This window comes from Brachycentrus maculatus, unplaced genomic scaffold (genome assembly GCF_059751285.1).
Source record: "Brachycentrus maculatus isolate JH-2025_06_01 unplaced genomic scaffold, ASM5975128v1 h1tg000005l, whole genome shotgun sequence".
Lineage (NCBI taxonomy): Eukaryota > Metazoa > Arthropoda > Insecta > Trichoptera > Brachycentridae > Brachycentrus > Brachycentrus maculatus.
The window spans coordinates 3,211,059-3,224,442 of NW_028280760.1; the positions used below are offsets into that span (position 1 = coordinate 3,211,059).

Here is a 13,384-nt window from a genome sequence, read left to right on the forward strand (position 1 = left end):
CCTTTCAAGAACGTCATAATTCAAAAATCCTAAATTTTCATTTGTGCATGTTTTCTGTATGCCCAAAAAATGTACTATATCCCAGCAAAAAGGGCTATTTTTAACTGAATATTTACCCGCTACAGGACAGAAAGTGTTGTTTTTGTATTTTTAAGAAAAGGTGTTGTTTAATTTTTTTTTTTTAAATATACTAAATATTTTTCAAATGGAGAAATAACCTTCAGGTTTTACCTAAAAAGATATGTTGCACAGTAAAAAGTTAAATAAGTGGCTTGATATTTATTTTCAATACATTGTATTATATTTTTAATCTTTAAAAACGTTCTCCTGAAAAATCAAGTTTTTTTTATATATGACGTTCTTGAAAGGAGTGAGCAGCATAGTTTAATGTTACCTGTTACCATAATATTATAAAAACTCATTTATAAATATTTCCATCATAGAATGGGGGATTCAAGCTAAAATGCACTGGACTTCATTATTGTAGAATTTCCATTTCAACTTTCTTTCTACCGATAACAAATATCGCTTTCATCATAAAATAACATTTATAATGTAAACAAAAAACTTTAATTGATTATAAGCTTAGGCTCTTTGAATTTCAACCCTTAGTACTCGAGTGCCGCCATAGAGGCGGCATGCATGGTTTGCTGTACTACTCGAGTGTCGCCGCTATGGCGTCAAGAAAATAAAGACCAGGAAAGAATGTAAGGCTGGGATAAGCATTATCGAAAAAGTAAGAAAGGTGTGCTACGTGGTTTGGGCATGTGAATCGAACGAGTGAAGAAAGGATAGTTAAACAGATTTATAAGGTGAACGTGGTTGGCAATAGAAGCAGAGGAAGATCGAGGAAAACTTGCCATGATCAAGTATATGAAATACTTGAAAGTCGGAATAATTGGCGTGTATTTGAAGATGTTTGTGTACGAGACGAAGATTGTGTGCAAAGACACATTGGTGTGGCGTCCTATTCTCTCTGCCTACCCGTGCAGAGAAGCGCCGTGATGATTAATTAGTTAGTTAGTTTTAATCGAACATTTTTTTGTCGGTTTTTAACCAAATTATCTCTCGATAATGACCTTAATCGGCTAAAAGTGATCGCCCAAGGCTATTATTATTTATTATGTATGAGTGTTTAAAGGTGAATTTGGTTTCCCAGGTGGAGTCGGCCTCGGCCGGCGCATGCGCAGTCCGTCATGACGCTGCACTGGTGGATGCACTGGTTCTGGATTACTGCCCTCGCCGTATCTGGTAAGCATACCTTACGCCTTACTGCTGTCATGACCTGTCGCGCAATATAACTTACTATTCGGGCTTCGAAAGTAAATCCCCGTATCTAGATATTCAACATTTTCAATTTAAAATTGTTTCAATTTAAAATTTTGCTTAAATTATTTATTATTAAAAAAAAACAAATCTTAGTACCTTTTTCTTTTAAACGTATAACTCATATAGTACACGTTTGCTATTTTTTTAATTTTCATATTTTTGATTGTTTTGTTTTCTGTTAAAATTCAAATATTTGTAGTTTATATTTGCACTTTTAACCTTATTTTATTTCTGATATCTATTGTATTCTTGCCAGTGCCCTTTTATTAAAATCTGTAATAAAATGTATACCCACACACAGGCCTTGCCTTTGTGGGATCTTTTTTTGTATTAATATTACAAATTTTATTTACTCGTAATTATAGTATATTGTGAAATAATAATATAATAAAACCCTTATCCGCACCCCAGTGGTGCACCACTGGGGTGCGGATATGCATAGGGCACTGCGTCATATAAACGCAGTGTTATCTTGATCGTTTACACATGAAGGAAAGGTGATCAGCCCTCCGCTTCGGGTACCAGTCCAGGGTAATATTGAATAAATATTACAGTGAAAAAATTACTCATATTTATTTTACCCCCCCTGGGAATCGAACCCAGATCCTCTAGAACGGTAGCCGAGCGTGCTGACCATTACACTACGGAGGCGGACTATTGTGAAATGCAAAATATTTTTTTTTAAAGAAAATTTATTATTCTTAGATTCCCAAAGTTGACTGGGTTTCGACCCATCTGACAAAAATTTCCAATTTTGGGACTCTTAGCTATCTCGGAGAAATAAGGTCTTAAATATTGTCGATGCTCAGATTCCCTAGTTGTTTTTTATTTTCTTTAAATTCACGTATACAGTGGGCCTACTCAATATTCTCTCGCAACCTATAGTTTGGGAAACCATGTAATAATTATTTAAAAATCATTAGTATTTTTTTTAAATCACATAATTGTAAGGTTTGAGAATATTCAGCGTGTTCTTCCAGAACATGTCAAATATTACATATTCAGAGTATTAAATCGTCATTTTATTTCAATTACTCAATGATTTTTTTAAATTATCTTTTTCGTTAAGAATCTATCCCACACTGAGTAAGACACTTATGATTTAAAAAAGTATATTTTTTTATTAACATAAATTATATACATTTATTTAAAGAACAATTTTAAACATTTTTTTTTCAGAGACCCACCAAGCCTCCTTGTATGTCTTGTCGGTGGAGTTCTTTTTGCATACATTTAAAGTACTTATTTTTCCGTTTTCAAATATTTCTACTTTTTTCAACACATCGGATTGCGAAAGTATTGTTCCAGTCGTCCAAAGTCGTTTAACACAAAAAAGTAATCTGGGCATATCGAAAAATTGTATAGCTTTTTTAAAATTATTTATTTTTCAATAAGTATTAGTAATTCTAATACAAACGTCTTTAAAAAAATCAGTACTGATTTATTAATATATATTTTTAAAATTACATACTTATCTACGCATTCAAAAAATTATACGATCGACCCATACTACAGTATATAATTTTATAAATGAATTTTATGTATTTTTGTATTGAAATGATATTCCGTATTGTTTCAAGTATTCTGTGAAAAATTGTTACTTTAACTTTGTTTGTCTCATTCATCGACTTTGTTTTGCAATTCTTTATAAAATAATTATACTGTTGTAAAAGAATAGACAACTGTGTTTAATAATTAAAAATCAGATATGCAAACAAAAACGTTAAAATAAAATATGAACCGTCAAGGTACAAGGTGTAAAATATCTCACATGGCTAATTAATCCGTAAAATTATTTCTTTCGGATAAGATCTTAAGATCAACCTTGTATAACATAACATTGAAAGAACAGGGTTGGCCAACCAGTTAAATTTATACTTTAACCGTTTTAGTGTTGAGAATTTTTCTTGATATGTAGTCTAAAATTGTTAAAATATTCTTGTTTTGTACAACTGTTAACTATGGTATAATTTGCCAAAAACGCGGTCCGTCGGTATACCGACGTTGAGCTGGAAGATTGTGTCGCAGCATCCGCATTTCTAAAGTTCCGTTTTGTCAATAATATTCACAAATAAACAAATTCAACTATTTGTTAGTGACAATTAGATTTTTTTTGTAAAAATCTATTGTTTTCGTCCGTATAATATCGGATTCTTCCAATAGTGATTTTGAAAGTGATTGTCAAACATCGTACGAAAATGTTTGTTTTACTCAAATTAGTGATAGTGACAATGAAATTAGAATGTTTATCAATCGGATGATTAGCGTCGATAGTGAAGACTTCAAGGACGAGTCAATTTCTCACGACCTTGACATATTCTTGAAAATTTTCTGTTTTTTTTATTATTATTTATTCTCAAATTGCATTAATTTTTCAATATATATATGTATAAGTACGTTTATTACAAAATTATGTTTTATTATTTATTTAAGTAGTTTGATGTTCTTCACCAATATCAGAAAGAAATACTAAAATCAATCAATATTTGAGAATAATGTTATTGATTTTGTAAACACCTAAAAAAATGACATTTTTTCCAAAAAAAGTCTTCAGAAATTTTAGCGTACATAAATCAAAAACATCTCAGCACTGAAACGGTTAAAATCCTTGGATACGCGCATCAAACTTTAATGAAATAAAATACATTGTAAAGAATCCTTAAAAGTAAAATGTCAATTACCTGAAACAAAGTTGCGCACTATTGATTATCACCGACTCTTATTTACGAAATACACTACACGTATCGCTGTCACCTCATTCATGACAAGTGTCAGGGTCGCCAAATACCTCCATATAAGTATCGTACAAGATCAGCACACGACCATTGAAGCAACCTTCAAATTTTATTGAGATTGCTAAAATTATACTGATCTGAGATTTCGTTCTGCCATCCGTAATTATGGTGATTTGAAGAAACGTTATTAGTAGGTAGACACGTGTTGTTTGTGAACGAACAGATGTTAATGATCCGTTTGTATACGTTGATTGAGTGACCGGATCCATATTTTGAGAGAATCTTTTTCACAATTGCAGACCCGTTCTGGCTTACTTACTCATAGATTCAACGATTAATTGATATTTAAAAAAAGCGTCGCCAGAAAATATTTGGAGGAGAGATATATAGCGATGATATTAGTAAAGGATCTATACTACCCTTTTCATAATCGTTTACCTCACGAATACCCTAGTTTAATAAATAAAATATATAATTCACAACATTTTGAGTGGGTCCAAATACTTGTTCACTAATCTTTCTCCATTAAGGATTTATTTGAAAAAAATTGACACCTCTACATGGATGAAGAAGAATGTGGAAGTCTAGGTATCTACAGGGCTTATGACCTGTGATAGGCTGGTTAAATGATCACTTTACACACGTGCTACATTCACCATTCTATCCGTTATTGACAACCACACTACTCAAATTTTTGGAGTTCCTAGATATATCATTAATCTCACGACGCAGTACTAGTACATATGAGTTCACAACAGCCATCTGTGATGGATTGAGAAAGGTTTTATTTAGCAGAGACTCTTTTATTTTATGTATGCAAGATCCGAACTCCGGATTATTTTTACATACTGCGAAGTGACTGAAAACATGATTTTCCATTATTGAAAAAGATAAATATATAATATTCATAAATTCGCTGATTTAAATAAAGGGGTTGCCAGAAAATATTGGGAGGAGAAACAGGTGACATAATTTAAGGATCTCGGCTCCCTTTTCACAATTCGCTTACTCCTTTCAAGAACGTCATAAATAAAAAAACTCGATTTTTCAGGAGAACGTTTTTAAAGTTTAAAAATATAATACAATGTATTAAAATAAATATAAAGCCACTTACTGAACTTCTTACTGTGCAACAGATCTTTTTAAGTAAAACCTGAAGGTTGTTTCTACATTTGAAAAATATTTAGTTTATTTTAAAAAATAATTAAACAATACCTTTTCTTCAAAATGCAAAAACAACACTTTCTGCCCTGTAGCGGGTAAATATTAAGTTAAAAATATGCTGCTTCTGCTGGGATATAGTAATTTTTTTGGGCATTCCGAAAACATGCCCAACTGAAAATTGACGAATTTTGATTTATGACGTTCTTGAAAGGAGTGAGCGAATTGTTTACCTACTGAATACCCTTGTTAAACAGAAATCTTTAAAAAAATGTTTACAGGTCTCTGATCCCCGTCAAAATTCGGTTGAGTCCCTTTCATTTTTGTTACGGCCAGTTTTGTTCTTTAATTTACATATTAGCAGTATAAATATGTTAGAAAGTAATTGATGAAAGAAAGTGTAATCTTCCAACTAACTATAGCAGATACGTTGGATGTACTAATATTCTTAGAATCGTGTTACTGGGCCAACCGGTTCAAATCGCTTCTGATAAAAGACATACATACTCGTATAATTTATATTTAAAATGAAACTAAAAGTGTTTTTTAACTTTTGAATTAAATTTCTATTTTTAGTATCCAATGTTTTTTATCGATCGCACTGGAAAGTGACCTAGACGCGATTACGTAAATGTCGTTAAATTTATAGGATACCTACGTAACGTTATATTTTTATGATCAGGAAGAACGTAATAATTAATAACGGCAAAAAATCAAATACCGCAAAGCTTATTGTAGGAATGAAGTCATCATTGGATATGATTGGTCATTGAATTTATTTAATGTACGTAATTATAGGCAAGTAAATCGATTATTAAAAAATTACGCATAATGCGAATTATTAGAATAACATTTATTAGGAAAGCATTTTATTAATTTGATACCGTGCCCTTTGCACCATTGGGTGCGGATAAGGATGAGAAGAAGACTTTAAAATATAGATAATACTTACTTGCCTTAAAATGAAAGTTTTATCATTGATCGAAAGCGTAGGTGAATATTTTTGAATTCCATACTTAACAATATGAAAATGACTAAAGCCCTGTTGTCTATGTTCTCACTTATAAAAAATAAATAAAATAAAAATAATAAGAAACAGCCTAAACAGTTTCAGACACTATAATTGCTCATTAAATGATTCGGCAGTCACTTTGTGGTAATATCTATTCATTTTTATTTAAGTTTGATTTTTTTATGAAGAGATATACTTGTGTTTTTATTATTTACAAAAATACTTCAATTTCATTCTATTTCTGTGAGCCTAAACGGCTCATTATTAGAAATAAGTATCAAATTGTGATAGAGTGGATTCGAACCGAGAAACTCTGACTCAAGAGTCCGGGACCTAACCACGGGACCACAACCCGACACGTTTTACGTTTTCCTGGGTAAATTTAAAACAATTTCTTTAAATCCATAGTAAAACGTGTTTCGATGCATTTTGCATCATTTTTCATCACCATCTTCTTCATCCTTTTACGTTCCAAGAATACAACTCGAAAATTTAGACTAAGCATCACACACGGAGTTTGCAAATGATGCGGAATGCATCGAAACACGTTTTACTATAGATTTAAAGAAATTGTTTATTTACCCAGGAAAACGTAAAACGTGTCGGGTAACAACGTGTCACAATAGATTTTAAGAAATACCATAGTGATATTTAAAGTGGAACATAAACAAAAAATGAAAACTTTTCCGGCTATTTTTTTATAAAAACAAGATATTTGGTATAATGTAGTATTCATTGCTTTATATAATAACTCTCTCCTTTGATGTGAAATCTTTGAGTTTGTATTTATTTCGGCAGGGAACGTTCGACTTACCTAAATTTATAATAAAATGCTTACACAGCCACAGTTCAAAGGTAGTCGGAAGTCGTAATGCAAAATAAATTCAATTATAAAGCGCGTTTCGGTACAGAGCGCTGTCAAAGAGAATTTATAAAGGAATTTATATTATTTTTCTGGCTTTTGATGAACGACGTTTTGATAAACAGCGGTGTAAACGCTGCTCTCGTTCAATTATACTTTTGAAGCTCGAATCTCGTTACGAAAATAAGCACTTCATCATTGCTCAGCACGCGATGTCGGATACGAAGATTCTGTCTGTGCATTGTGCATGCTGGCCCCATGACCTGCTTCCTTCCTGTGTTTTAAAAACATTTATATGTTTATAGCAACTCCTATTTTTAGATGAGAGTTGCATTTATTATTTGCCTTGCTTTTTATGTACAAAATATCTATAAATCCTCTTATTCGATTATAAATATTTTATTCGATGATATTTCCTACTTTTTTTCGGTATATATTTCATTTCAGCTTTAGTTTTTTGTAAAATATATTACGGGCTGATTAGGTTAAAGGCCCGGTGTCGAAACTTAATTTTCTTTAAATATGTACGTAATTTTAAGTAATTAATCTTTTTTTTATAACACCGTTTTCGCATTGAAAAACTAAGCCCTTCTTCGAAATAATTATGTGGTTTCGAAAAAAAGAGTTATTGAAAGGTAAGGAGTTTAAAAAATAGATTAAATATTTTTTGTTTACATATTCTAAAACACAAAAAAATATCCAGTATACATTATTTAAAAAATCACGCGTGAACACACGTGGAGCCCTAACCGCGGCTGAGCGAATTCTGATTTAAACACTTGAGACAAGCTAGAGATCTCAGCCTTAAGCGATATCCATAAACCGAATTAACTAATGACTTATTTTTATTTAATTCGTTCACCTATGTCTAATTATTAGTAAAAAGGCTTGGGAAATAGTAGCCTTTAGCAATTATTTACAGTAATTATTACCATCATTTAATTATGTTGCACATACAGTTATAAGAAAACGAAACTCGACTGCCTCGTACCAAATTACCATCGGTAGGTACCGAAGAAAACGAATAGATCTCTATTCAGTTAAGTTTCTCCATCCGAATTGAAATAACATTATTTGTTATTTTTTCAATATTGCCGTCGTTTATTTTAGTAATCAAGTTTAAACTACTTGATTAGATCCGTACAAGATGAAACTGTTTGGATTTGTTTGTTTAATTATCTAGATAAATACGAATTTAGCAGAGATATTCAAAATCAACATTACCATCAACTGAATTCCTTGTTGTTATTTTAGAACAACCAAATTTTCAGACAGATAACACGAAAATTTGCTAAATATCGAAAAGTTTATGCCGGTTTTACTAAGCAGTGGGTGCAGTACTTAATCTGAAATATTTGGTTTTTAATTTTAGTTTTACATAGTAAGTACCACTATTTCTTAAAATCTACTGTGACACGTGTTTCGATGCATTCCGCATCGTTTTCAAACACCGTATGTGAAGTAAATTCTAAATTTTAGAGTTGGGTCCTTGGGACTTTGAAGTAAAACTTAAATTAAAATTGGATAGATTTTACCACAATGTGATTGCCGAATCAAATAATGAAATATTTCGTTTACAAAAACATAGTACATATTACAAAGTAAAAAAAAAATATTATCTAATATTTAATTAACAAAAACATATTTTAGAATATAAACATACTACCTATATGTAATGTATAATATAATATTACTACGTAATGTATTCTTTTTAACTGTGGATGAATATGTTTTTGTTTTTACAAATATTTAATGGTATAAGAATAATAAGAATGTATTTAATTTTTATAATTTATTTCATTTCACCTTTAATTACTGATAATGTATTTTTTTTAGAGGACACAAAAATAAAGTTTTTTTTGCGAGAAAAATATTTTTTATTAACTTAACTGAAAGATTGATAAATATATTGAAACGAAGAAATTAAGAATTAAAAAGGTATTTTTACTTGTATAAAATTGTCCGTTCTTGAAATCACTGACGACATTGTTATGTGATGCTGAAAAGGAGTTCGGACCGGGATTAAACTTGCAAACCTTATGAATCGTATCAGACGATTCTATGTATTCCTGTAGATACATAATAGCGTATATTTAGTTTGTAGCATTAATCTGATTTTTCTCTTTGCGTGGGAAGCCGGACAAGAGGCATTCGTAGCGCTGTTATCGGATAAACCCTCCCAACCCCCAACCCCTCCTGAAACTTTCCCCTAATTGAATTATTTCTTCGGACTACGGGGGCGGTTTTAGAAAAGCCCGCCCAAACCCACCCCTACTAAATTCAACAATGTCAAACATGGTTGTTTAAATACATTTCAGTATTCAGACGGGCTTCATAATCCAATGAACGTCTGACTGATTGTAGGTACAAAAAGGAGAAGTGGGTATTGCACTCGGGATTACAGTATCTACTCGAAGAAATAGGGCCACGCAGAATTTCGCGCAATTTCTCAATTCAAACAGGAATAACTTAAGGAAAACCTTGAATAAAACAACATTGAATTTTATTTACACATGAACACTTTATTACGCTTAAATTATGCATATATTTTCATATAAATATAGTTAGTATTTAGTATTTCCACCTTTGGCAGAAATAACTACCTCAATTCTTTTTGGCATACTTAAAATGCACTGTTTTAGCATGTTTTTTTATTTCTTCGTCTTCTAACCAAATTTTTTGAATATTTTTTTTAGACAGTCTACTGTCGGATTTGGAAAAGAGTATACCTTATTTTTTAACATGCTCCATACGTTTTCTATAGGATTAAGGTCCGGAGAAGTTCCAGGCCAGGGGAGCAAAGGCAGATTTTTGTTAGACAAAAATTTTATTATTGATTTAGCCCGGTGGCAAGGTACCCCATCCTGCATGAAGGTGTGTGGACCTTCTGTTGGGTCGAGTGTATGGTAGAAGGGCAATAAAATTCGTTCGAGGACCTGCTTATAGGAATTTTGGTTCATTGTTCCTTCCACGAAAAACAGCGGCCCAGGTAAATTGTTAATAATACATGACCATATCATTGTTGCAGGGGGGTGTTTGATAACTTTTACCACACAGGCCTCATTGTAACGTTCCATTGGTGTTCTCTTGACGAATCGACGGCTCTCTGTCACGGCTTCTAACCGGCACTCATCACTAAAGATGACCTGAAAAATAATGAAAATTTAAGTTTAATTCAAATATATAAGTTTATTTACTAAAATGATATGTTGAAAATTCAATTTAAATAAATACCTTTTTCCAATCATCTACCGAGTAATTTCGATGTAGCCTGGCCCATTTTAATCGATCCGCTTTCATTCGTGGTGTCAATTTTGGTACTTTTACAGGGCGCCTGCATTTCAGATTTACTTCGTGAAGACGTCGCCTCAGTGTTGATACCGATATATTTATACCCTCTTCTTCCAATTTTATTTTTAATGTTTTTGCTGATGCACTACGGTTTTCTAAGGCACATTGAACGATTTTTCGATCAGTCCTCGGTGTTGTTTTTCTAATCCTACAACAGTTTTTTCGCCGATTGCTGGTGGCGGGTGACTGATTTTTTATTGATTTTGAAATTCTGTCCACTGTTTGACGAGAAACGTTTTCTTTTTTTGAAATTTCTCTATTAGATAGTATTCTTAATTTCAGTAGCACTATAACACTAGACTTTTTTTCCTCAGAAATGTCTTTACTTTTTCCCATTTTGTCCTTTTCAAAAAAAACACTTGTGTTTACAAAAAAAATTTATACTTTATGAACTAAAATTAAAAATTAAGTTTTTTTCACAAGACACGATAACTATATAACCTCTCTGAACAAAACAACAACCAGAACTCAAGAAACTTCACTAATAAATGAGATAGGACTATTTTTTGAACTTTCAACTATCTGTCTACCTGTGCTAATTAGGGACCTTTCTCAGAAAAAGGGTTTGAAATTTTGTAAAAGCTTAAATAATCCAGGTATATTTTACATATTATTGAAGGTAATATACATGATATTAGATGTCAATAGAAAACTTAAAGTATTTATGTAAAATAAATATAATAATCCAAAAGATTTCAGAGTATTCAAAAAAATAATGGGTGGCCCTAATTCATTGAGTAGATACTGTACATACTAGTATTCGTATTAACGAATCCCATGAGTAATATCTTTTTGGATTGATGGCTGAATGTGTAGTATGAAGAAAAGGGAGTAAGCTATATTTTCAACTGATGACACCACGATTAGCCATACTTCCAAATCTATTGAATTACAACCTACATGTGAAATGGGTCCAAGACCACGGCATATATAATATACAAGTTTCAAAAGTATATGCAAAATCAATGCTAAATAATGGGCAGAATACGTTAAAAAGTTTTAAAAAAAATGTTATAACGATGTTCAATAATGGGCAGAATTGTGAACATTACACAAGTGTATAAATTGATCACTCAAGTCAGCCAAATGCCAGGTTGTATGCCATGTGCTCAGACTTCCCCTTTCTTTCAAATAAAAAATAAATACATTTATAAATTTACATAAAAAAGATAGATGTTTCATTTAGAGATACACCTACGAGTATATTATTGATATATCATCCATACGGTGTGTATTAATAATAATAATCTAGTGTGATAGAATAAATAATAATAAATTATAAATATAAAACAATTATAATATTTACAGATAAAGAGAGGTGTTCGTTCTCTGAAGGTTACGGGAAAATTATATTTTTCTTTCCCTAACTGATAGGTTTGCGAAGGTTGCTGCTACTCAGAGATAAATACGCGGAAGAATAATACGATACGATCAAAGGATACAAAGGCAACCGGAGGTTCTGGAATTCTTCTTTGATGTTATATTACAATTTTATGATACTATAATAAAATCTTAAATAAAGAAACGATTCTCTACATTACAAACCTATTTTTACGAAATTATTACATTTGTATATTAAAAATTTTAAGTGTGTCTAAATACTTGTTCACAACTCTGGATTAAAGTGATGGACCTCCAGTACGATAGCCGAGCGTGCTGACCATTACGCTACGGAAGCGGACTCATATGACCGAATATAGCTTTATATAAATAATAATAGCACAATATTTCGAAATTAGATTATATATATATAGAACTTCCAAGAATTTGAGTAGTTTGGTTGTCAATCATGGGTAGAATTGGCGAATGTTACACGTATGTAAAGTGATCACTTAAACCAGCTTATGACGGTCGTAAGCCCCGTAAATGCCCAGACTTCCATATTCTTCTTTCTTTGTTGAGATGTCAAAAAATAATATATACTTAAATAGTATTTTAATTTTGTATTCTGTAGTTTTTTCTCAGACCGTAATTTGTATAATATTTTAAGTATGCCATCACGCTCGGAATAATAATAGTGATTTCATATTGTTTTGCGACCATTAAATGATTTTATTTTACGTGACCAAACTTGAACAGGGTTATTTCGAGTTAGTACCTACTGGAAACCATATTGCGCATCTAAATTTCAAAGAGGAGATTTTTTATTGTTTAGTTAATATAAACTCGCAGAAATCGCTTAAACATTTTATTGCTCATGTTTATTATAAGGCCCATTAAAAAATACAATTTTGTTTTATTACACTTCCAGAATTATGAAAACAGAACCTAATAACGTAGTTATTTTTTATTTATTTTTTAAAGAAAAGAGAAGTATTTTTGTGTTTTTTTTATTATTATTTACACAAATGCTTCAATTTCATACTATTTCTGTGAGGCTAAGCGACTCATTATTAGAAATAGGTATCAAATTGTTGTAGAGTGGATTCGAACCGAGAAACTCTGACTCCAGAGCCCGCGAACTAACCACGGGACCACAACCCGACACTGTATATTGTCACAATGGATATTGATCTTACATAGGGTTATAATTTTTCCCGATCTATCGCGAAATGTCACCGTTAATTACAGAACTTTCTCGAAGACCTATAAAAATCTCACGACAAGTTTTGGACAAACCTAATAACTTAAGAAGAAAAAAATCAATAGTTTTTTAAAACACTTTTTGTTTTTTTTTTTAATCTTTTTGTTATTTTTCTATAGCCTTCTGCCTTTCAGTGCTGGATATAGGCCTCTCGTATCGTTTATTTCTTCTACTAGACACTGGATTAATACACTTCACAAATTCTAAACCACCGTCTGACAAAATTCACAATCGATCAAAATTACAATTTACATACGAAAGAAATCCAACAACAGTGCATTTACACCTGCACATCTTAAATTAATGCAATTTGAATGTTCAACAATGGGTTGAATACGTATAGTGGTCAC

At 31.5% G+C, this 13,384-nt stretch overlaps 1 protein-coding gene and 1 non-coding gene across 2 annotated transcripts in view; one reads left to right on the forward strand and one right to left on the reverse strand.

Annotated features, from left to right (window-relative positions):
- The window catches only part of LOC148313868 (uncharacterized), a 94,601-nt gene that overhangs the window by 60,564 nt on the left and 20,653 nt on the right, over nucleotides 1-13,384 (forward strand). Inside the window, exon 2 of the mRNA XM_088257552.1 lies at nucleotides 1,160-1,251. Within this exon, the coding sequence (XP_088113678.1) occupies nucleotides 1,197-1,251 (55 nt within the window). The 5' untranslated portion in view covers nucleotides 1,160-1,196. The remainder of the gene's footprint in view (nucleotides 1-1,159; nucleotides 1,252-13,384) is intronic.
- TRNAG-ACC (transfer RNA glycine (anticodon ACC)) lies at nucleotides 1,908-1,980 on the reverse strand. Its single transcript has one exon. It is a non-coding gene; the product is annotated as a tRNA-Gly (tRNA).